General features: G+C 45.2%; 1 protein-coding gene across 3 annotated transcripts in view; it reads right to left on the bottom strand.

The window, feature by feature from the left end:
- pign (phosphatidylinositol glycan anchor biosynthesis, class N) overlaps nt 1-24678 on the bottom strand; it is a 161029-nt gene that overhangs the window by 128586 nt on the left and 7765 nt on the right. For all 3 annotated transcript variants that reach the window (XM_078419560.1, XM_078419540.1, XM_078419549.1), the window contains exons 5-10: nt 20875-20981; nt 19464-19588; nt 11995-12125; nt 8238-8354; nt 5909-5949; nt 3018-3077 (exon numbers count right to left, since the gene is read on the bottom strand). In XM_078419560.1, the coding sequence (XP_078275686.1) occupies nt 3018-3077; nt 5909-5949; nt 8238-8354; nt 11995-12125; nt 19464-19588; nt 20875-20981 (581 nt within the window). The remainder of the gene's footprint in view (nt 1-3017; nt 3078-5908; nt 5950-8237; nt 8355-11994; nt 12126-19463; nt 19589-20874; nt 20982-24678) is intronic.

The following is a 24678-nucleotide window of genomic DNA, read 5'->3' on the forward strand; positions in this document are numbered from 1 at the left end:
TCATTGAGTGGCCCAGCCAGAGCCCAGACTTGAACCCGATCGAACATCTCTGGAGGGACCGGAAAATAGCTGTGCTTCGAGGCTCCCCATCCAACCTGACAGAGCTTGAGAGGATCTGCAGAGAAGAATGGAAGAAATTACCCAAATACAAGTGTGCCAAGCTTGTGGCGTCATACCCAAGAAGACTTGAGGCTGTAATCGCTGCCATAGGTGCCTCAAAGTACTGAGTAAAGGGTCTGAATACTTATGTAAATGTAATATTTCAGTTATTTCTTTTTAATTACTTTGCAAAAAAATTCTAAACACCTGTTTTCGCTTTTTTATTATGGGGTATTGTGTGTAGATTGATAATAAAATATGAGTTTAATCCATTTAAAAATAAGGCTGTAACATAACAAAATGTGGAAAAAGTGAAGGGGTCTGAATACTTTCTGAATGCACTGTATAAACCGAGCAAAGATGCTCAAGGAAATATGTTATTAGGAGGTTGAGTATGACACCACAGGATTATAGATGTAGGGTGTGATCCATCTCTTGTTGATGAGTTTGCAATAGTGAGGTTTTGCTGATGACAAATATCAATTAAGCAGTTGATGAGGAAATCCAAAAGGATTCCCTCAAAGTTGAGCAAAAAACCACAGGCTTATGTATATATGCAGTGCTTTGCATTCTCCCATATAACGTTGTATGGCCAGGCAGGCAGGTATAGCTGGGGTTGCTGCAACAAAAACAAATCTCTGGAGGGCATTGACAAGACATCTTCCCCCCCTTGACATTCCACGCTGGGACCCTTCTGCAGACTGCTTACAGTAGGGAGAAAGGGGGGAGGGGGAGAGAAATCTGGAAAAGAGGTGGAAGCGGAACAAAGCCTGGCAGGTGATGGGTGTATACAGGTGAAGGGGGGGGGGGCAGGGTTGTTAGATGGGTGGACAAAGGCTAGAATTTAAAAGGAGGCAAAAGAGTGACAAAAAAGTCAAAGTAAACAAGGAGACAAAAGGGTGTCAGATAAAGAGAGAAGTCAGTCAGTCATACAGTGTGGAAACAGACCCCTCAGCCCAACTTGCCCATGCCCCCAACGTGCCCCATCTTGTCTAGTCCCACCTGCCTGCTCCTGGCCCATATCTCTCTAAACATACCCCATCCATGTACCTATCCAAATGTTTCTTAAATGTTATGATAGTACCTGCCTCAACTACATCCTCTGGCAGCTCATTCCATATACCCACCAACCTTTGTGTAAAATAGTTGCCCATCGGGTTCCTATTAAATCTTCCCCCCCTTGACTTGCACTTATGTCCTCCAGTTCTTGATTCCCTGACTCTGGGCAAAAGACTCTGTGCATTTACCTAATCTATTCCAGAGGTGGGAAATGTAAACCCAGAGGGAGGGATATATGTGGAAAGGTGACAGGGGTGGGGAAGGGGGGAAGATAGTGGGATAAATGTGTGCGCCCAGGGGGTGGGATGTGGTAAACTTAAACTTTGGGCTAGATTTTGTGAGGATTTGGTGGCAGTTTTGAGCAATGCAGATGTTCTGAATGTACATGTTAGAAACAATCTGTGGGATTGCTCCACTAATGGACTCTGCACAGAGGGCAATTGGGAAACTAGTGGAATTTATACCGAGGAATCTGTGCTCAGATATCTTGTGCTTGGTGGCACAGCGGTAGAGTTGCTGCCTTACAGCGAATGCAGCGCCGGAGACCCGGGTCCGATCCTGACTACCGGTGCTGTCTGAACAGAGTTTGTACGTTCTCCCCGTGACCTGCGTAAGTTTTCTCCGAGATCTTCGGTTTCCTCCCACATTCCAAAGACGTACGGTTAATTGGCTTGGTAAATATATTTTTTAATTTTTCCTGGTGGATATAGGATAGTTTCAATGTGCGGGGATCACTGGTCGACGTAGACCCGGTGGGCCGAAAGGGCCTGTTTCCGCACTGTATCTCTAAACTAAACTATACAGAATCTTAGAGCAAGTTCATTCGAATTGGGAATTTTACAGCTGTCATGAAGTTAAAAAAAAATCTAATTATTTGTGCTTCCGTTAGATATTTAGTTATGTAAACCCGTGTTTTAGTGTCATTAGTTCTTTTACTAAAATGTTGCCTCTTTAAATTCTTTCTTTTTTTCTTCTTTTTTTGGACATTTAAATGTAAATAGTACTGAAAACCGACAGCTTTGGTAAACAGTGAAATTGTGGCAAGGCGTAGCTGTTGGTGAAAGTTTTCTCAAGGCTTTATTGGGCCGGGCTTGTTCGGGCCTATCTCTGTGACACAGATGCTTGGTTCAAGATTCTGCAATTGCTCAGCAGCTCAGCATTCGGCTCCAGAGTGGTTTTGGCCAAAAACTACATTCCCAACTTCGAGAAGGTAAATGCAAAATAACAGAGCAATTTAGTTGAAATGTGGTGCCAGAATTCACTTGCTGACAGAATGCAATTTTTCAAAAAAATTCTGACTGTGAGGAAAAGCAATTCATAATGTTGCCATTTTGAGAAATTTCTTAGATCTGTCAAAATTCTCATAATTTGCTTTATTTGTCCTTTTATTTTTGACCATTCTCTTTGGAGCAGAGTTCTATCTAAATTGAAAACAGAAGCTATGATTCACTTTAAGATTCACCTGTGCGAGATAACCACTTATGAGGTGTTTGTGCAGTAATCAACCAGAACCAGATGTTAAATAAGACTTTCAAAATTGCCAGTAGCATGACTTCATGTGGTCTTCATGTTGTACTTATGTAGTTTGAAAAATTGGGACACTGGCGGAATAGACTCGATGGGCTGAATGGTCTAATTCTGCTCCTATGTCTTATGGTAAGTCCTAAACCTGACTTTATTTCATCTACCATCATCAGCAAGGTTCTTCACTGAAAAATAATCAACCCTGATTGTCGCAGTTAAAACAAATCATAAAATACACAAGGAAATCACTCAGGTTTAACTATTATTAATTACAATCCAATTATACATCAACTGCCTCATGCATTAAATAATGATAATATCAAGCAGCAGCTTACCACAGAATTTAAAGGAAAGGGGACTCCAATGAGAGAAGCCATCAATGGAGCAATATCGGCCTGTGCAATGTAAAACAGAAATAATTCACAGCAATAAGAAATCAAAAACATTTAAACATCTATACTTTTACTTTCCAAGTCACGGCTTGAAATGTGGTGCTGCAAATGACAGTAGCTGGAGTTTACAAAGAATGTACATGTTTGTACATGATTCAATTGTTGAATAGAATAAAAACAAATTGCACTGAATAAAGCCATCCTGCCCATTGCACTGTGCCAGCACTTTGAAAGAGATACCCCATTAGTTGTTTTCTACCGAGCTCGTTCTCCATAACCTTGATGCATTTCTCCAATTTTTCTTTTGAAAGTTAATTGCTGAATCAGCTTCCACTATCCTTTCAGGCAGTTTTCTAGGAATCGCTACAATTGCAGAATTAAAAAAATAATTTCCATCATATGATTGCCAATTTATTTTTCTAATTTCCACCAATCGTTATCAACAACCTTCTTACCTTCTTTACTTTTTACCTTCTTAAAAAAAAAAGTAGGCTCACTGGACTAAAGTTCCCAGGTTTTCCTTTGCAGCCCTTCTTAAATAAAGCAACAACATTAGCCATGCTCCACTCATTTGCCACTTCACCTATGGCTAACAAAGATGCATATATCTCAGCCAGGGCTCCTGCAATTTCTTTTCTAGCTTCCCTTGGTGTTCTTTAATATACTTGATCAGACTCTGCAGATTTATCTACCTTATCTTACCTTTGACCCTGGTCAAATCCCTCCCCACCTACGTCCAGGACACCTCACAAGCTCTCCATCTTCTCGATAACTTCTGGTTTCCAGGCCTCCACTCCCTCATCTTTACCATGGATGTCCAGTCATTCTCCACTTCCATCCCCCACAAGGATGGTCTCGAAGCCCTCCGTTTCTTCCTCGACCATAGAACCAGCCAATCCCCATCTACTAACACCCTCCTCCGCCTAGCAAAGCTGGTTCTTACCCTTAACAACTTCTTTGACTCCTCCCACTTCCTCCAAACCAGAGGCGTAGCTATGGGCACTCGCATGGGGCCTAGCTATGCCTGCCTCTTTGTCGGGTACGTCAAACAATCCCTGTTCCGGGCGTACACTGGCCCCTTCCCCGAACTCTACCTCCGCTACATCGACGACTGCATTGGTGCTACCTCTTGTACCCATGCAGAACTCACTGACTTCATACGCTTCACTTCCAATTTCCCTCCTGCCCTTAAATATACTTGGACTATCTCTGACATCTCCCTACCATTTCTGGACCTCACCATCTCCCTCACAGGAGACAGACTAGTGACTGACATTTACTATAAACCCACTGACTCGCACAGCTATCTGGACTACACTTCTTCCCACCCTGTCTCCTGCAAAAAGTCTATCCTCTACTCCCAATTCCTCCGTCTACGCCGCATCTGCGCCCGGGATGAGGTGTTTCACACTAGGGCATCAGAGATGTCCTCATTCTTGAGGAAACAGGGCTTCCCCTCTTCCATTATAGATGAGGCTCTCACTAGGGTCTCTTCTACATCCCGCAGTTCCGCTCTTGCTCCCCCTCCCCCCCCATTCGTAACAAGGACAGAATCCCCCTCGTTTTCACCTTCCACCCCACCAGCCAGCGTATCCAACAAATCATCCGCCAACATTTCCATCACCTACAACGGGACCCCACCACTGGCCACATCTTCCCATCCCCTCCCCTTTCTGCAATCCGCAGAGACCACTCCCTCCGTAACTCCCTGGTCCACTTGTCCTTTCCTACCCAAACCACCCCATCCCCGGGCACTTTCCCCTGCAACCGCAGGAGATGCAACACCTGTCCCTTTACCTCCCCCCTCAACTCCATCCAAGGACCCAAACAGTCTTTCCAGGTGAGACAGAGGTTCACCTGCACCTCCTCCAACCTCATCTATTGCATCCGCTGCTCTAGATGTGAACTTCTTTACATCGGCGAAACCAAACGCAGGCTCGGCGATCGTTTCGCTCAACACCTTCGCTCAGTCCGCCTTAACCAACCTGATCTCCCGGTGGCTGAGCACTTCAACTCCCCCTTCCCACTCCCAGTCTGACCTTTCTGTCATGGGCCTCCTCCAGTGCCATAGTGAGGCCCACCGGAAATTGGAGGAACAGCACCTCATATTTCGCTTGGGCAGCTTGCAGCCCAGTGGTATGAACATTGAATTCTCCAACTTTAGATAGTTCCTCTGTCCCTCTCTTCCCCTCCCCAGTTCTCCCTCTATCTTCCTGTCTCCACCTATATCCTTCCTTTGTCCCGCCCCCTGACATCAGTCTGAAGAAGGGTCTTGACCCAAAACGTCACCCATTCCTTCTCTCTTGAGATGCTGCCTGACCTGCTGAGTTACTCCAGCATTTTGTGAATACCTTCGATTTGTACCAGCATCTGCAGCTATTTTCTTACACTAATTATTGTGCTTTGTCATTTATGTTGATTTGTTACCCAATACTTTAATAATAAATGTTCATCTTTCCAAATCAATCCATGTTCCCACCATTTCCAACAGGTTTATAACCAAGATATGCATGTCCCTCCATAAATAGTGACTTGACCATGATTTTTAAATATTCAAATATTATAAGCTAATCTTTCAGCTGGCAAGACTCTTAAGATTTGCATTTCTCCCCTGAACATTTCTATCCTGTTTCTCCCCTTCAATGCACCCTTGAAAACTCTGCTTAAGCTTTTGTTCATCAGACCTGATAATTCCATAGTGAGCAAAATGCCTTGGCATATTGGAGCTGCCACAGATGTGGTGACAGAAAATGAATGTACTTTAAAATAAAAGATTAACATGCATCATCATAGAAAAGTGTAAAAAAAGTTTCAATTCTTTACAAATGTTTTACCTGGTTCACATCTAATCTCCGCACATCATTTAATTTCCATTCTGAAAGAAACAGAAATACAATTTAAACTAGCCAAAAGGCACCGTATCACTGGATTGAGTGAGAAAATATCTTAGATACACGCTGGACTATGGCCTTTGGTTTTATTTGTACCTCAGACCTATGTGCTGTGGCAACTAATAACAAATTAGAATTCCCTCTGCCAGTAGCTTATGTGGCTGTACGTTCTTTTAGTTTTTAAAAATACAGCGTGGAAAAAGGCTCTTCGGCCCACCGAGTCCGTGCTGACTAGTAATCCCCGCACACTAACACCATCCTGCACACACTAGGGACAGTTTTACATTTCTACTAAGCCAATTAATCTACAAACCTGTACGTCTTTGGAGTGTGGGAAGAAACCAAAGATCTCGGAGAAAACCCACGCGGTCAAGGGGAGAACTTACAAACTCCGTGTAGACAGCACCCATAGTCAGGATCGAACCAGGGTCCCTGGCACTATAAGGCAGCATCACTACTGCTGTGCCGCCGTGCGGCTCAGCAAATGCTCTTTTTTTCTCTATGTATTCATTTTTCGAGATCTGATTATCCAAGAGAAGGTGGTTGTGAGCCACCTTCTTGAACAAGTGCAAGACTTTCTGGTGAAGGTAATCCCATTATGATGTTTAGATGGCAGTTTTGCTCCCCTTCTTTCTGGGCAGAACAACGAGAGAGTTCCTCTAGTCGCTACCTTTTACCCCACCAGATGCTACATCCAGCACATCATTCCTGTCCCCTTCCATGTGATTCCACTACCAGTCACTTCTTCCCGTCCTCACCCCTTTTTTGCCTTACGTAGAGACCACTCTCTCCATGACTATTAGCTCACTCATCCCTTCCCACTCATTCGCCCCCTCCCTTACTACCACAGGAGATGTAATAATTGTCCCCACAACTACTCTCTCACTCCCATCCAGGGACCCCGTCAACCCTTGCTGGTGAGACAGAGTTCAAGTGCACCTCTTCCAACCTCATCCATTGCATTCAGAGCTCCCGATGTGGCCCCCTTTACATCAGCAAGACCCATTGTAGACTAGGTAATTGTTTAGCCGAACACTTGTGTTCTGTCCACCAAGGCCTGCTGGAGTTCCCTGTTGCTCTCGATTTTAACTCGCCTTTCTATTCTGACCTTTTTATACTTGATCAATCCTTTCAATCAAGGATTTCTCAAAATCTTGAAACATTTTTCCTTTCCTATTTATACTCAATTACATTTTCAAAATTATTGTTGAATGTGCTTCCACTGTTTTTTCAGATTAGAGCTTGCAACTTCTCCTTGGCTCTTTTATCTTAATCTGTGTTCTCTGGTTATCAACATCCCTGACAGTGAAATCCATTTAACTTTACTTCCTTCATCTAACTGCTGCATAAGATATAAAAAATATTTTCTTAATTAATTTTAAGCAATCAAAACCTAAAGGTCACAATGAAAATGGCCAAGTGGTACATGAAATATTTGTCTGTGACGCTGAGACAATAAACACAGAATAGAATGAACCATTTTGGCCACTTGTGCCTATTCCACCAATCAATAAATTCATAGCTAATCCTCTAATCCAGTGACACATGCCTGTACTAACCCCATATCCATCCAATGAATATAAAAAGGAATAGATCTTTGCCACCTCAGTTTAGATCTTTATCTCATTTTATCATTTTTCCAGTTCATGCGTTGTAAATGTTACTCAGATTTAAGATCTAAAATTATCACAATAGCATTAATCCTCATAAATGAACACATTTCTAAAGTTAACACTTTTTCACCATGTTGCTCTCATGTTTTTTTCCCCAAATTTGAACTCAGTGTGAAAATGTTTACATTAATGTAACAATTTAAAGGATTCACTGGCCCAAAGCATTTGACAGTCAATGCAGTGCTTCCAAGTATCAAATCAGCCATCCTGCATGCATTCCCATAAGCAGTACTTTGCTAATCACATTTCACAATTTTTCAGCATGTCTGAAATCTCATCAGAAATCTACTTTGGGCAAGAGGCATCTGAAATCTTCAGGAAAGCCTGGAATAACTACAATCAAAAGGCTACTTTCAATTAATTCAACTTCTGAAATGGAGTTCACGAGGAGTTTATAGAGAACTTACTGTATTCAGAGGATATGGATTGTTTAAAAAGCAACAAATAATGAGTACATTTCTGATATTACAATACCGACTATATTCAAAGTTAAATGGCTCTCCGAGAGGTGTTTTCGTGTGTCATAGTATAAATGCAGATCTTTCTTTTATAAAGAAGCTTGGCTTGTGAATGCTAATATTAAGTGAAATTCACTGTACCTTGGAGAAAATCATCCTGAAACTGTTGGTTTGAACCAGGCTGACGTCCATTTATTCCAGCTCCCCATGCAACCAAAGGGGTGAGGGTTTCAGAAGGGTGTCCTGCACCGTGGGAACCTACATCAACAAATAAATCAGGAATCAGGCATATTTCTGATGAGCAAAATGCTTTGTTATAAGGAAATGGTATACAATTTGCATGCTGTACAAACAGATGAAATAGTACTAGACATAAATAAAATCAAGGCAAATTCAAGTACAATAGATAGAGCAAAGGAGAAGATACATCGTGCAGAATATGAGAAAATAACTGCAGATGCTGGTACAAATCAACGGTATTTATCCACAAAATGCTGGAGTAACTCAGCAGGTCAGGCAGCATCTCAGGAGAGAAGGAATGGGTGACGTTTTGGGTCAAGACCCTTCTTCAGACTGAAGTCTGAAGAAGGGTCTCGACCCGAAACGTCACCCATTCCTTCTCTCCTGAGATGCTGCCTGACCTGCTGAGTTACTCCAGCATCATGCAGAATATAGTTCTCAGGATTGTGGCGCATCAATTCCATAGGCAAAGACCAATGTCCGCAATGGGGTAGAGGCAAATCAGACAGCGCTGTTATTGAATGCCAGTCCTAGAAGCTGTCTCGAAGGATTTTAATTTATGACTAAGGTAGACACAAAATGCCGGAGTAACTCAGCGGGACACACAGCAGCTCTGGAGAGAAGGAATGGGTGACGTTTCAGGTCAAGACCCTTTTTTAGACTAATGTCAGGGGAGTGGGTGGCAGAGAAGGAATGTAGTAGGAGACAGTAAGACTGGTGGGAGAACAGGGAAGGGGGAAAGGATGGAGAGAGAGAGAAAGCAAGGGCTATTTGAAGTTAGAGAAGTCAATGTTCATAACAATGTTCATAAGCTACCCAAGCAAAATATGAGGTGCTATTCCTCCAATTTGTGCGGGGTCTCACTCTGGCAATGGAGCAGGCACAGGACAGAAAGGCCAGATTGGGAATGGGAGGGGGAGTTAAAGTGCTGAGCAACCGAGAGATCAGGTTGGTTAAGGCGGACTGCGCTGAGGTGTTCAGCGAAACGATCGCCGAGCCTGCTCTTGGTCTCGCCGATGTACAGGAGTTGACACCTGGAACAGCAGCTACAGTAGATGAGGTTGGAAGAGGTGCATGTGAACCTCTGCCTCACCTGAAAAGACTGTTGGGCTCCTTGGATGGAGTCGATGGGGGAGGTAAAGGGACAGGTGTTGCAGGAGGGGGAGGTTTGGGTGGGAAGGGACGAGTTGACCGGGGAGTTGCGGAGGGAACGGTCTTTGCGGAAAGCAGAAAGGGATGGAGATGGGAAGATGTGGCCAGTAGTGGGATCCCGTTGGAGGTGGCGAAAATGTCAGAGGATTATATGCTGTATGCGACGGCTGATGGGGTGGAAGGCGAGGACCAGGAGGACTCTGTCCTTGTTACGAATGGGGAGAGGGGGAGCAAGAGCAGAGCTGCGGAATATCAAGGAGACCCTAGAGAAAGCCTCATCTATAATGGAGGAGGGGAACACCAGTTTCCTAAAGAATGAGGACATAGCCGATGCCCTGGTATGGAAAACCTCATCCTGGGCGCAGATGCGGCGTAGACGGAATTGGGAGAAGGGGATAGAGTCTTTACAGGAAGCAGGGTGGGAAGCTCTAGATAGCTTTGGGAGTTAGTGGGTTTGTAGTAGATGTCAGTCAATAGTCTGTCTGAGTGCAGGATGGAAATTGGTCGTGAAGTTGATGAAGTCAGTGAGTTCTGCATGGGTGCAGGAGGTAGCACCGATGCAGTTGTCAATGTAGCAGAGGTAGAGTTCGGGGATAGGGCCAGTGTATGCCTGGAACAGTGATTGTCCAACGTACCCTACAAAGGGGCATGCATATCTAGGGCCCATGCGAGTCCCCATAGCTATGCCTTGGATTTGGAGGAGGTGGAAGGAGTTGGAGGAGAAGTTGTTGAGGATAAGGACCAGCTCTGCTAGGCGGAGGAGAGTATTAGTAGACGGAAATTGGCTGGTTCTGCGGTGGAGGAGAAACGGAGGGCTTTAGACCTTCCTGGTGGGGGATGGAGGTGTAGAGTGTCTGGACATCCATAGGAAAGATGAGGGAGTGGGGGCATCATCTTAATTTTATGTTAATTTATGACACTGTTTCCTCTTTTCCAAAAGCATAACAAAAGGAATAGATTGGGTAGACACACAGAACCTCTTGCCCAGAGTAGGGGAATCAGGAACCAGCGGACATAGATTTAAGGTGAGGGTGGAAAGATTTAATAGGAACCTAAAAGCTAACTTTTTCACACAGAGGGTGGTTGGTGTATGGAACGAACTGCCAGAAGAGGTAGTTGAGGCAGGTACAGTCGCAACTTTTAAGAAACATTTAGGCAGGTACATGGATAGGACAGGTTCAGAGGAACATGGGGCAAACACAGGCAGGTGGGACTAGTGTAGATGGGACATGTTTACTGGTGTGGGCAAGTTGGGCCAAGTGGCCCGTTTCCACGCTGTAAGGTTGTGTGAGTGGGCGGATACATGGCAGATGCAGTTTAATGTAGGTAAGTGTGAGGTTATTCACTTTGGAAGTAAGAATAGAAAGGCAGATTATTATCTGAATGGTGTCAAGTTAGGAGGAGGGGGAGTTCAACGAGATCTGGGTGTCCTAGTGCATCAGTCAATGAAAGGAAGCATGCAGGTTCAGCAGGCAGTGAAGAAAGCCAATGGAATGTTGGCCTTCGTAACAAGAGGAGTTGAGTATAGGAGCAAAGAGGTCCTTCTACAGTTGTACCGGGCCCTGGTGAGACCGCACCTGGAGTACTGTGTGCAGTTTTGGTCTCCAAATTTGAGGAAGGATATTCTTGCTATGGAGGGCGTGCAGCGTAGGTTCACTAGGTTAATTCCCGGAATGGCGGGACTGTCGTATGTTGAAAGGCTGGAGCGATTGGGCTTGTATACACTGGAATTTAGAAGGATGAGGGGGGATCTTATTGAAACATATAAGATAATTAGGGGATTGGACACATTAGAGGCAGATAACATGTTCCCAATGTTGGGGGAGTCCAGAACAAGGGGCCACAGTTTGAGAATAAGGGGTAGGCCATTTAGAACGGAGATGAGGAAGAACTTTTTCAGTCAGAGGGTGGTGAAGGTGTGGAATTCTCTGCCTCAGAAGGCAGTGGAGGCCAGTTCGTTGGATGCTTTCAAGAGAGAGCTGGATAGAGCTCTTAAGGATAGCGGAGTGAGGGGGTATGGGGAGAAGGCAGGAACGGGGTACTGATTGAGAGTGATCAGCCATGATCGCATTGAATGGCGGTGCTGGCTCGAAGGGCTGAATGGCCTACTCCTGCACCTATTGTCTATTGTCTAAGACTCTATGACTCCAAAAACAGTTAAAAAGCAGTAAGAAAAGAATTTAACTAGGATGGGTTCATGTCTATTGTTTAGCGTGTTCCTTATTCTTTACAATGATATTCATCATTCTCCAGGAAAAAAAACCATGAATGTACCACCACCTGCTGGTGAATGCAATCTGCTAACTAAAAATTCAGAGAAATAGTTTAAAAACAGCTGAATGACAGTTGCATAGTATTAAATGCTCAGCAAAGGGTGCAACATGGATTGCTGCAACATGCTGGCAGCATCACCTACATGTGCCGTTTCTTAAGGAAACCTGGTATCACTGATCTCTCATAGAATAAATGAATTTCAATTTGCTACAATAAAAACTGTTGCTCTTACCCCACTCTGTCATCCCATGATCAGACGTGTAGATAAAGGCAGTTTTCTTATCATTTTCAAAGAAATCTTCAATGAGCAATGCAACTTCCTGGATGCCCTTGTCCACTGTCCGGATATTTTCCATGTACTCGCTGTATAATTAAATGATTAGATTTAGCAGTTTGGATCAACAATTTGTATTGATAAAATTACCTTAATGTAGTTAAACAGCCCATTGTCCTTCATAAATGTCTTATTAACAAAATTTAACACAAAGCCACAACATAATATGAGGGAGGATGAGCAAAAGATTTGGTCAAAGAGGTGGTTCCTTATTTAATAAAGGGCTATACCACCATTTGAGACAGTTCAAAAGAGAGATGCTGGATGAAGTGCTAAATGAAAGTTGTCATATCCATGTTCAAGAGTTGGATCTATATTCTTTGGAATTCAGAAGAATGAGGGTGATCTTATTGACATATGAAATCCCTATAACGCATGACAGGAGAGATGTCAAACGGTGTCCACTAATAAAGAGTCTTGGATGAGGGGACATCGTTACATGGAAAGATAGCAGCGATGTAAAACTGAAATGCAGTTGCAAGAAACTTCAGACATTGGAACCTTGATCAAAAAAATGAAGTGTTGGTGGATCTCAACGAATAGAAGATGTTTCATGTCTACATAGACTACATAGAAAAGCATTACAGAGGACTAGGCCCTTCGGCCCACAATGTCTGTGCTGAAAACAATGCCAGATAAATTAATTTCATCTGCATGTGCATGATCAGTATCCCTCCATAACCCTCTGCCAAACTAAAAGCCTCTTAAACGCCATTATCATATCCGCTTCGAACACCACCTCTGGCAGACAATCCAGGCACTCACCACCCTCTGTGTAAAAAACATCCCACACATTTCCTTTAAGCTTTGCCCCTTTCTTTAAAGCTATGCCCTCCAGTCTTTGAAAGAGACACTGCCTTATAATTCCCTGGATTATCACTACCTGTACTTACCTTCTTAAACAAAAGAACAACATTGGCTACTCTCCAGCTGCAGATGTTGCAAATATCTTTGTCATGCCCCTGCAATCTCCTCTCTCGTTTCTCTTAATAATCTGGGATAGATCCCATCCGGCCCTGGTGATTTATCCACATTAATGCCCTTCAAGAGCTGCAACATCACACTCCTCCTTGATTTCAAACTGCCACTGCATATTAGTATTCACTATCTCACTATCCTCCATGTCCTTCTTCCTTGCGATTACAGATGCAAAGTACTTGTTTAGTATCTCGCCCACATCCTCTGATTCCAAGCACAAATTCTCACCTTTACACCTTCTCCCTCATAACTCTTTCTTTATTCCACCTACAACATTTATTGCCCCCTTTTGGCTCTTCTAATTGCCCATTTAAGTTAATTCCTATTTGTTTCATATTCCTCAATGTCTGATTTCATCTTCTTAAGCTTCCCTTTTTCTTTGGCCATGTTTACTACTCTTCACGTTGAATATTAATGATTTGGAATTGATCATTAATATACAATTGATGGTTTTGTGGTGACATTTGCAGATGATATGAAGATAGGTGGAGGTGCAAGTAGTGTAGAGGAAGCAGAGAGTGTGCAGAAGGACTTGGACAGGTTAGGAGAGTGGGCAAAGAAGTGACAGATGGAATGTAGCATAGCAAAGTGTGGAGTCATGCACTCTGGTCGTAGAAATAAAGGCATAAACTGTTTTCTAAATGGGGAGATGATTCAGAAATTGGAGGTGCAAGGAAATTGGGAGTGCTGGTGCAAGATTCTTAAAAGATTAATTTGCAGGTTGTATCAGTAGTAAGGGAGGCAAATGCAATGTTCGCATTCATTTCAAGAGAAAAATAATATAAAAACAGGGATGTAATGCTGAGGCTTTATAAGGCACTGGGCAGACTGCATTTGGAATATTGTGAGCAGTTTGGATCCCATAACTGAGGAGGGATGAGCAGACATTAAAGAGGGTCCAGAGAAGGTTTACGAGAATGATCCCAGGGATAATTGGGTTAAAGTATGATGAGCATTTGACAGCTCTGGGCCTATACTTGTTGGGATTTAGAAGGATGAGGGGGGACCTCACTGAACATTGACCGTAAACAGCTATTGAGCATGTGATTCTGCTCTGGCTTCAGAGTATGATATAACCAGAGGAACAACATAACCTTCCAGTGATATCACACACAAACCATCCAGTTGAACCAAACTCTATCTGTAGAGTAAAATTGATAAATCACAATCCCTTTATGGGCAGACATGTGGTGTCCTCATTTACAAAACTGTGCACGCTGCAAAAAAAATAGCAATCAGAAGAATTTTGAGTTCTTTAATCATTTTGCAAAGCAATGGAGAAACTTCACTTTCCCAGGTGTAAAGTTATGTATTTCTTCATGAAATACATTCCCATTTAACACTGATCTGGAAGTCCTGCTTTTTTCAGTTGTAGAAAGCGCTCGGTGCAGAGAACATTGGGGATAGCTTGTAATTGGTAAATGCCTGAATTTAAGGATGCCCCATGCATACTTTAACATTTAGTCCTTTCAAATGAATGTCTGTTCCATTTTTGGGGGAGCACGCCTTCATGCAGGGTTCACTGCCTTTAAAATTAAAAATCTGCACCAATCCACCTGACCAAACGCAAATGCATCGGTTTTCAACACTGCTCCAATATCAACATGTTCTTTCTTAAAAATCATAATAATTCCTTTGGATTTATTTCAACACATGTTCACCGTATGCAAAATTAATCCTGGTCAGAATCACTCATTAAAATAAAGCGAGAAGCCTGCCCATGCAAAAACCTCTCGGAAATGTTGTCAAAGACAAGGTTTACTCAATGCTATAAATAGTTTGCTCGATTAATAGGCTGTCAATGAAAAATGAAGAAAGTCATATATTATAGAGCCAAGATAATTATCAATAAATCTCTGAGGAAATCCAGGTGAGCTTTGTTACCCATAAAGTTACATTCACTTTGTAATGATGTAATAGTTACTCACTTTGTATGAGTAAAAGAGTAGTCTCATTAATCGATTTAAGGAGAAGTTTGGTAAACACAAAGGAATGGAAGTTCATGCTGATCAGCAAGGTGAAGAAGGGTGGGGAAAGGCTTGTGTGAATAGCATGGAAGCGCTGGGCGGAAGGGCCTGTTCTGTACCATACATTCTATATGGTTCTAATGTGAAGGAAATGAAACCATCAATCAACCATATCGAGTGACAATATCTGATATTCATGCAAATATCAGGTCTCAAGATGAATCCTCAATGCGAGCAAGAAGAAATGCTTTTCATAACACTCAGAACATTCAAAAGCTCTTCACAGAGAAATACTATTGAAGTGTAGGGACTGATGTAATGTAGAAAATACAGGACCAGGTAACATCATTCATGAAAGTGACACAATACATCTGGTGTTCGTGACGCGACATTTAAAAGCTGCATCGAGCACTCAACAACGTGATCTGAATGGAGGGATAAGAATTATCCATGCCTTTGGCAAGAACTCCACTACTCTTTTATAAAGGTATCATGAGAGGCTGGAGGTCTTAAAAAGGCAGAAAGATAAATGCCTGGAACCTGATCAAGTGCATCCTGGGAAGAGTGAAATATAAAGCCAGAGGGAGGGAAAGTGGGAGAGAAGGAATGGTGACTGGAAGAGGGGATGGGCCAAGGTGTGGTGGGAGATAAGTGGAAGAGGAGAAAGGAACTGAGTGACTGGAGCGGTGGGAGAAAATTGTGCACAATGTGTGGGAGGGGGGTAGGGTAAGAAGGATATGAAGGGGGGGGTGGCAAGACGGGGAACCTGAAATGTTCTGCTTAGATAGTAGCATGAACATTGGATTTTCTCATTTCTGATAAACTCTCACCAGCCACCCTTCTCATCCACTCTGTTCTGTCTTTTCCCCCTTGCTTTAGTTTAGTTTAGAGATACAGCGCGGAAACAGGCCCTTCAGCCCACCGCGTCCGCACCGATCAGCGATCCCCACACACTAACACTATCCTACACACACAAGGGACAATTTACACTTATACCAAGCCAATTAACCTACAAACCTGTACGTCTTTGGAATATGAGAGGAAACCAAAGATCTTGGAGAAAACCCACGCAGTTACGGGGAAAATGTACAAACTCCGCACAGATAGCACCCGTAGTCAGGATTGAACCTGGGTCTCCGGTACTGCAAGCGCTGTATGGCAGCAACTCCACCGCTGCACCATTGTGCCACCTTGCCTCGAAGTACATAACTTTCCCGCATTGCCTCCATCATCTAGTTCCGTTCCCTTCCCCCCACTGATCATGCCCCTCCCATCCTACCCCATCCCCCATTTTCCTTTAATCCCCTTTCTTTTACTCCCTGCTACCCCCTCCCACCTATATCACTCCCTCCTATTTTACATTTCACTCCTCTTTTCTTCCTTATCTGACACTCTTTTGTGTCCATTTCACGTGAAGCCTTTGTTATTATCTCTATCTATCAGCCAATTAGACGGCCTGCATTCACCTACCACTTGCTAATTTTTGCCCCATCCCTTCTCCTCCCACTCTTTACCAGTTTTCTCCCCTCTACTTTAACAGTCTGAAGAAGCTTTCCGACCGGGAACATCATCTGTCCGCTTTCTTCCACAGATGCCACCTGGCCCACTGACGGCATCTGTGGAGGAAAGCGGAGTTCCTCCAGCATTTTGTTTCTATTCTGCACCACAAAGTAGGTAGAAATAACAATATAAAAAGAGAGTCAGTGGAGAAGAATATGGAACAAATTAATAATTTTGTGTTCAAATAACAAAGGGATGAAGCAGAGTCACTAGAAAGAGTATTCCCAGTATTGAAGGAACTGGAATGAGGAGACTTGGGAGCAAGATTAACTGTGACAGATTTAGGACAAAAGGAGAAACCCTTTTTCCCTCCACACAGACGGTTAACAGACATTAACAGAGCTGGCCGCTGAAGGAGAAACCATGATTGGCAAATAGACCGGGCAGTTTGTTGAAGGAACAGAACGTGATATGGGAAATGAGCAGATTCATTAAACTGAAACAGTTGTTCATATTCTACTGCAAGTTTAAAAGTTGGATTCCTTACAGTTGACAAAGAGGCAAGAATAGTGAGTAGGTTCTTATGAAAATCTTGGCTAACAGTGACATATCCACATATATTAAGATGCTAGAAATTCTAACAATGATGAAACTAAAAAGGATATGAAGACTAAAAAAAATCATGGACTGCTATATATATTAGACCAAGTGAACCCATTGGGCCGATTCCTCGTAGAGGTGGGACAGGGGAGGGGAGAGGGTGTCACTGAGCGAGCCCTGGACCCAAAGCCTCTCCTGTATTGGTGTAGCACCCTCAACCGCCCCACTCAATCCCCCTTATCCCCCCATCTCTCCCCACAGACCCACTCCATCCCCCCTACCCCACCCCCCACCTGCCCCTCCCTGCCCCACTCCCCCCAGCCCTGCCTCCACCCCATTCCCCCCTCCCCACCCCTACTCCCCCCCCCCCGCTCTGACCTCCTCCCCACCCTCACTCTCCCCCGCCCCCACCCCCACTCTCCCCTCCCCTCACCCCACACCCCCACTCTCCCCTCCTCCCCACCCCCACTCTCCCCTCCTCCCCACCCCCGCTCTCCACTCCTCCCCATCCCCACTATCCCCCGCCCGCTACCCCCACTCTCTCCTGCCGCCCACCCCCACTCTCCCCTGCCGCCCACCCCCACTCTCCCCCGTCCCCCACTCTTCTCTCCTCCCCACCCCCCCTCCTCCCCACCCCCCTCCTCCCCACCCCCACTATCCCCTCTTCCCCACCCTCACTGCCCCCCACCCTCATCCCCCCTTCCCCCACTCTCTCCCACCCTACACTCTCCCCCACCCCACTCCCCCCTCTCCCCACCCCCAATGCCCCCCAACCCCCATTCTCTCCCAACCCCCTCCCCCCAGTGTCCCCTCCTCCGCATCCCCACTCTCCCCTGTCCCCCATCCCCACTGTCCCATTCCCCCGCCACCCAAACTCTCTCCTCCCCCCACCCCTACGACCCCCTCCCCCACCCCCCCCCCCCCCAACTCCCACTCCCACTCTCCCCCCATCCTCTCCCCTACCCCCATTCTCCCCCTACCCCCTCCACCCAGTGAACACGGAAGATAAAATGTCAACCCTCCCCCAACTGCGGGCCCAAATCTCTCCTGCGCTTAAAGCTCCTCCGGGGTTGGGGGTGTGCGAGGGGGGAGAGGAAAGGGGAGAGGGAGCCACTGACCACGGCTCTGGGCCAGCAGCAGCAGAGCTCTCGTCACCCCGCACGCTCATTGGCCGGCACTCCTGTCAGTTGGGCGGGTGCCGCCCTCCCCCCCCCCCCCCCCCAGAGCTGGATAGGCGACTACACCTCCCGGCGGTCAGCGTTGCCTGATCTGAGGAATGTCAGGCACAAGGCATGCCGGGACGGGCGGCAGTCCCCCCGGGGGGGGGGGGGGGGAGCGCATTAGTTAGTGTTCGGGGCGAGGGGGAGCGAGCTCATTTCTTGAAGACGTGCGTGTCCCATTGTGACGTCACACGCTGAATACCGGGCGGGGGGGGGGGAAACGCGAGCTCATCTCTCACAGGCGCACGGTTCCCATTGAGGCGTCACACGCTGAAGACCTTCAAGAAATCGGTTAGAAAGGTAATTTTTAAACTTTAAAATCTCTCTAACTTTAAAAATATAAGACCAATTTAAATAAAATTGTTCATCAACAATCACCAGGACAATGGTGATTAAGGTGGTGCTAAAATTGTGGCGCTATGGTTTACCGTTTTGGCTGTAGGTCCACAACCAAATCTCATATATATATATATATATATATATACACACAAGATCATCCATTCCTCACTTAAATTATAATTCCATCTACTCTTGCTTGTACACAAAACACACTAACCTGCATGCAAAATATACTAACACTCACCATGGGCCCAATTGCATTTGCCATTATTCTACTGATTCTTTTTAATTAACACTTTCTAAAAATGATCTATTCTCACTTCCTGACAATACATTCTCACCCGGTATCATCTGCAAACTCTGATGTAGTTCTCAAATCTTTTATGTGTCACTCTCACTTCAATTCTCAAACTCCAAATGCATTTCTTTTTGAAAACAAATACAACAGGGTGCCTCTATCTTACTCTGAAAATCAAATCACTGATCATGAAAAGTTAACTGGAAATGCCAGTCACAGAACCAAATGATTATTCCTCAAGCTCGCAATACTTATCCATGCAATAGTTTTCAACATTTTTTATATTACTGATTTTCAGGTCACTGGTAACCTCCCTGTTTTGCACTTGCTTGTATTTGAAGGATAATTAAACACATGCTCCCTTTCAAGCAAAGGACAATACATAAACCAAGCAAGATTTGGTTACTGAAAGAAGGGCCAGAGTGAACGCAAACAATTTCATTTCAAAGAATAAGCGAGGATTACCGTGACTTTGGCCTGTGAGCATGTCCATTTGTATCCAGGCCAAGTAAATGCAGGAAATAAACAACTTGATCTGCCTTCATTTTGTTTGAAAGTGTTTCATTACTTTTGGCATATTCAAAAAAATTCTGTTGAGACAAAGAACAATGCATTGTGGCACTGGGTGACCAATATTAGTTGGCACAATTCAGTGTGGTAATGTTCCTTCTATTGTGGTCCCACAACAAGCCTGGTCCCCAGCTTCCGAGAATTGCCTGATACTAAAGCCTAATGATCTCAATAGACAATAGACAATAGGTGCAGGAGTAGGCTATTCAGCCCTTCGAGCCAGCACCGCCATTCAATGCGATCATGGCTGATCACTCTCAATCAGTACCCCGTTCCTGCCTTCTCCCCATACCCCCTCACTCCACTATCCTTAAGAGCTCTATCCAGCTCTCTCTTGAAAGCATCCAACGAACTGGCCTCCACTGCCTTCTGAGGCAGAGAATTCCACACCTTCACCACTCTCTGACTGAAAAAGTTCTTCCTCATCTCCGTTCTAAATGGCCTACCCCTTATTCTTAAACTGTGGCCCCTTGTTCTAGACTCCCCCAACATTAGGAACATGTTTCCTGCCTCTAATTTGTCCAATCCCCTAATTATCTTATATGTTTCAATAAGATCCCCCCTCATCCTTCTAAATTTCAGTGTATACAAGCCTAATTGCTCCAGCTTTTCAACATACGACAGTCCCGCCATTCCGGGAATTAACCTAGTGAACCTACGCTGCACGCCCTCAATAGCAAGAATATCCTTCCTCAAATTTGGAGACCAAAACTGCACACAGTACTCCAGGTGCGGTCTCACCAGGGCCCGGTACAACTGTAGAAGGACCTCTTTGCTCCTATACTCAACTCCTCTTGTTATGAAGGCCAACATTCCATTGGCTTTCTTCACTGCCTGCTGTACCTGCATGCTTCCTTTCAGTGACTGATGCACTAGGACACCCAGATCTCGTTGAACATCCCCTCTTCCTAACTTGACACCATTCAGATAATAATCTGCCTTTCTATTCTTACTTCCAAAGTGAATAACCTCACACTTATCTACATTAAACTGCATCTGCCATGTATCCGCCCACTCACACAACCTGTCCAAGTCACCCTGCAGCCTTATTGCATCTTCCTCACAATTCACACTACCCCCCAGCTTAGTATCTCATTGTTACATCTTAAATGGGAGCAACAATCGCTGTAAAATTAGGCTGTAATTCCACACTGTAACTTCATGCAACCTAAGAATTAGATGCAAAAGAGATCGCAATAGTAGAAATTACATTTTACGAGGAAGATAAATATTTCAAAGAATAATTACAAAATCTCCATAGTTAATATTAGGATGTCACAACCCAAAATAAAAAAGCAGCAGATACCTTTACTTCATTAAATACCCAAGTGTCCAGTTTGGAGGCATCTTCAGCAGCAAAATCCTCCTTTTCAGGTGGATACATGTGTGTATAAACATGGTTACCACTGGCACCTGTATCACAAGAATTTGACAACTTAGCCGAACAAGTTAATAGCGAAATAAAAATATCTCATCACGTGGAGTTTGGACATTAATTATAACATGAATCACAACTTTTAATAGAGTCAGACTCGTATTTCAACATTTCTGGCATATTTTTCAGTTAAAAAATGAACCTTGATGCAAAAGAATGGTATAAGAAAATAACTGCAGATGCTGTTACAAATCGAAGGTATTTATTCACAAAATGCTGGAGTAACTCAGCAGGTCAGGCAGCATCTCGGGAGAGAAGGAATGGGTGATGTTTCCGGGTCGAGACCCTTCTTCAGACTGATGTCAGGGGGGGCGGGACAAAGGAAGGATATAGGTGGAGACAGGAAGATAGAGGGAGATCTGGGAAGGAGGAGGGGAAGAGAGGGACAGAGGAACTATCTAAATTTGGAGGTCGATGTTCATACCACTGGGCTGCAAACTGCCCAGGCGAAATATGAGGTGCTGTTCCTCCAATTTCCGGTGGGCCTCACTATGGCACTGGAGGAGGCCCATGACAGAAAGGTCAGACTGGGAATGGGAGGGGGAGTTGAAGTGCTCGGCCACCGGGAGATCAGTTTGGTCAATGCGGACCGAGCGCAGGTGTTCAGCGAAGCGATCGCCGAGCCTGCACTTGGTTTCGCCGATGTAAATAAGTTGACGTCTAAAGCAGCGGATGCAATAGATGAGGTTGGAGGAGGTGCAGGTAAACCTTTGTCTCACCTGGAAAGACTGTTTGGGTCCTTGGATGGAGTTGAGGGGGGAGGTAAAGGGACAGGTGTTGCATCTCCTGCGGTTGCAGGGGAAAGTGCCCGGGGTTGGGGTGGTTTGGGTAGGAAGGGACGAGTGGACCAGGGAGTTACGGAGGGAACGGTCTCTGCGGAACGCAGAGAGGGGAGGGGATGGGACGATATGGCCAGTGGTGGGGTCCCGTTGTAGGTGACGGAAATGTTGGCGGATGATTTGTTGGATCCGCTGGCTGGTGGGGTTGAAGGTGAGAACGAAGGGGATTCTGTTCTTGTTGCGAGTGGGGGGAGGGGGAGCAAGAGCGGAGCTAGGGGATGTAGAAGAGACCCTAGTGAGAGCCTCATCTATAATGGAGGAGGGGAAGCCCCGTTTCCTGAAGAACGAGGACATCTCTGAAGCCCTAGTGTGAAACACCTCATCCCGGGCGCAGATGCAGCGTAGACGGAGGAATTGGGAATAGGGGATAGACTTTTTGCAGGGGACCGGGTGGGAAGAAGTGTAGTCCAGATAGCTGTGCGAGTCAGTGGGTTTATAGTAAATGTCCGTCACTAGTCTGTCTCCTGTGATGGAGATGGTGAGGTCCAGAAACGGGAGGGAGATATCGGAGATAGTCCAGGTATATTTAAGGGCAGGATGGATATTGGAGGTGAAGTGTATGAAGTCAGTGAGTTCTGCATTAGTACAAGAGGTAGCACCAATGCAGTCATCGATGTAGCGGAGGTAGAGTTCGGGGATGGGGCCGGTGTATGCCCGGAACAAGGATTGTTCGACGTACCCGACAAAGACGCAGGCGTAGCTAGGGCCCATGCGAGTGCCCATAGCTACGCCTCTGGTTTGGAGGAAGTGGGAGGAGTCAAAGGAGAAGTTGTTGAGGGTAAGAACCAGCTCTGCTAGGCGGAGGAGAGTGTTGGTAGATGGGGATTGGCTGGTTCTACGGTCGAGGAAGAAACGGAGGTTGGTAGATGGGGATTGACTACACTTCCATCCCCCACAAGGATGGTCTCGAAGCCCTCCGTTTCTTCCTCGACCGTTCAGATGTTGGGCAGAAGGATGGAGATAGTAATCAAGACTAGAGATGATAAGTGGAGAAGTCAAAGGGGTGCAGCTGGTGGAATCAAATAGGGAAGAAAGGTGACAAGTGAAATACGGAACCTGAGGGAGGGAATGGTATGTAGCTGCAAACAGAGTGGGGTTGGAGGGGAAATTGGGGGACACAGAAGGGGTTGGAGTGAGTGCTAAGTAGAAGGAGGAAGTGGAGGAGGCGAAAAGGAACTGGGTGACAGGGGAGGGTGGTGTTGGGAGAGTTGGAAAGAAAGGTGGATGGGTGTGAACGCCTGTGTAGGTCTGAAGGGGCTAGTGGATATACTACCCAAAATCAAAGAATTTGATGCTGTTGGATTGTAAGCTTCGCAAATGGAATATGAGGTGCTGTTCTTCCACTTTGCATGTGGTGTCACTCTGACAATGCAGAAGGCTAAGGACAGACAAGTTAGTATGGGAATGGGAAGGGTGATGAAGTGGCTTGCCATGGGGAGCTTCAGTAGGCCCCAATGGACAGAGCACGTGTTTGGCAAAGAAGTCACCTAGTCTACACTTGGTCTCAGCAATGTAGCAAAGACCACATTGAGAGCACCGGATACAATAGATGAGTTTGGAAGAGGTGCATGTCTACTTCTATCTCACCTGAGAGGGCTGTTTGGGCCTGGAACCGAGTTAGGGAGGAGGAGTAGGGACAGGTGTTGCACCTGTAGTTGCAGGGGAAAGTGCCTAGGGAGGGGGAGGATTTAGCGAACCAAGGAGACATAGAGAGAGTGGTCTCTGTGGAAAGCAGAGAGGGGTGGGGAGAGTGACTGGTGGTGGGATTGCGTTGAAGCTGGGGAAAATGTCAAAGAATATCATGTTGGATCCAGATGTTGGTGTGATGAAGGGTAAGCACCCTGTTCTGTCTGTCGGGGTGGGGTCGGTGTGGATGTTGTTGGTGAGAGCAGAACTGTGGGCAACACAGGAAATGCAAATGCAGCCTCCATCCATAATTGTGGGGTAGGGATATAAATGATTTTCTGAAAAAAGATAACATCTCAGATGTGCTCGAGTGGAATGCCTCATCTTAACAGGGGAACTAGGAGAAAAGGATGGCCTCTTTGCAAGAGATATGCTGAAGGAGGTGTAGTCTAGGCAGTCGTGTGAGTCAGTGGGTTTGCAGTAGATGTGAATAGTCCGTCTCCTCAGATAGAGATAGAGAGACCAAAAAAAGAGAGAGATATCGAGATGGTTCAAGTGAATCTGAAGGCAGGGTGGAAGTTGGCAGTGAAGTGGATGAAGTTGACGGGTTTTGCATGGGTACAGTTGGCAGCTCCGAGGCAGCCATCAATGTCCCCGAGAAAGAGTTGGGGAGTGATGCCAGGGTACATTTGGAAAAGTATATTTGGCAAAGATACAGAAAGCCTTCTTGACCAATCTATCTACCTGTGATGCCACTTTCAAGGAAATACATACTTCTACCTCCTTAATATCACCCATCTTTGCCTTAGGTTATCTGTTGCTGAATCCTCATTCTCGCCTTCCAGACACCTATTCAACACACTCCTGGCTTCCCTTCCATTTCCCATCCTCTGTATATAAAGCCTACTGCCATGCCTCTGTACCCACCAAGTCTTTACTTTAGAGTCCTTTCCACACATCACACTGTGTTAATTGCCAGTTAAGCAACACCTTGTTTTCAAAAATTTTATTATCGTTTTCAGATTTCCACAGACTTGCCCATCCTTTATTTTGAAATCTTTTGCATTCGAGAAGTCCAAACGCTTCCAAATCTGACTGGTGGCTTTTGAATGTAATCACTCCTCATCTGGAGGCTGTCCCTTGAGCAGCCAGAGCCCTACACTTTGGTACAAAAAACCGGAAAATACTGGAAACATGGTCAGACTGAGAA

The sequence above is a fragment of the Rhinoraja longicauda genome, chromosome 2 (genome assembly GCF_053455715.1).
Source record: "Rhinoraja longicauda isolate Sanriku21f chromosome 2, sRhiLon1.1, whole genome shotgun sequence".
Lineage (NCBI taxonomy): Eukaryota > Metazoa > Chordata > Chondrichthyes > Rajiformes > Arhynchobatidae > Rhinoraja > Rhinoraja longicauda.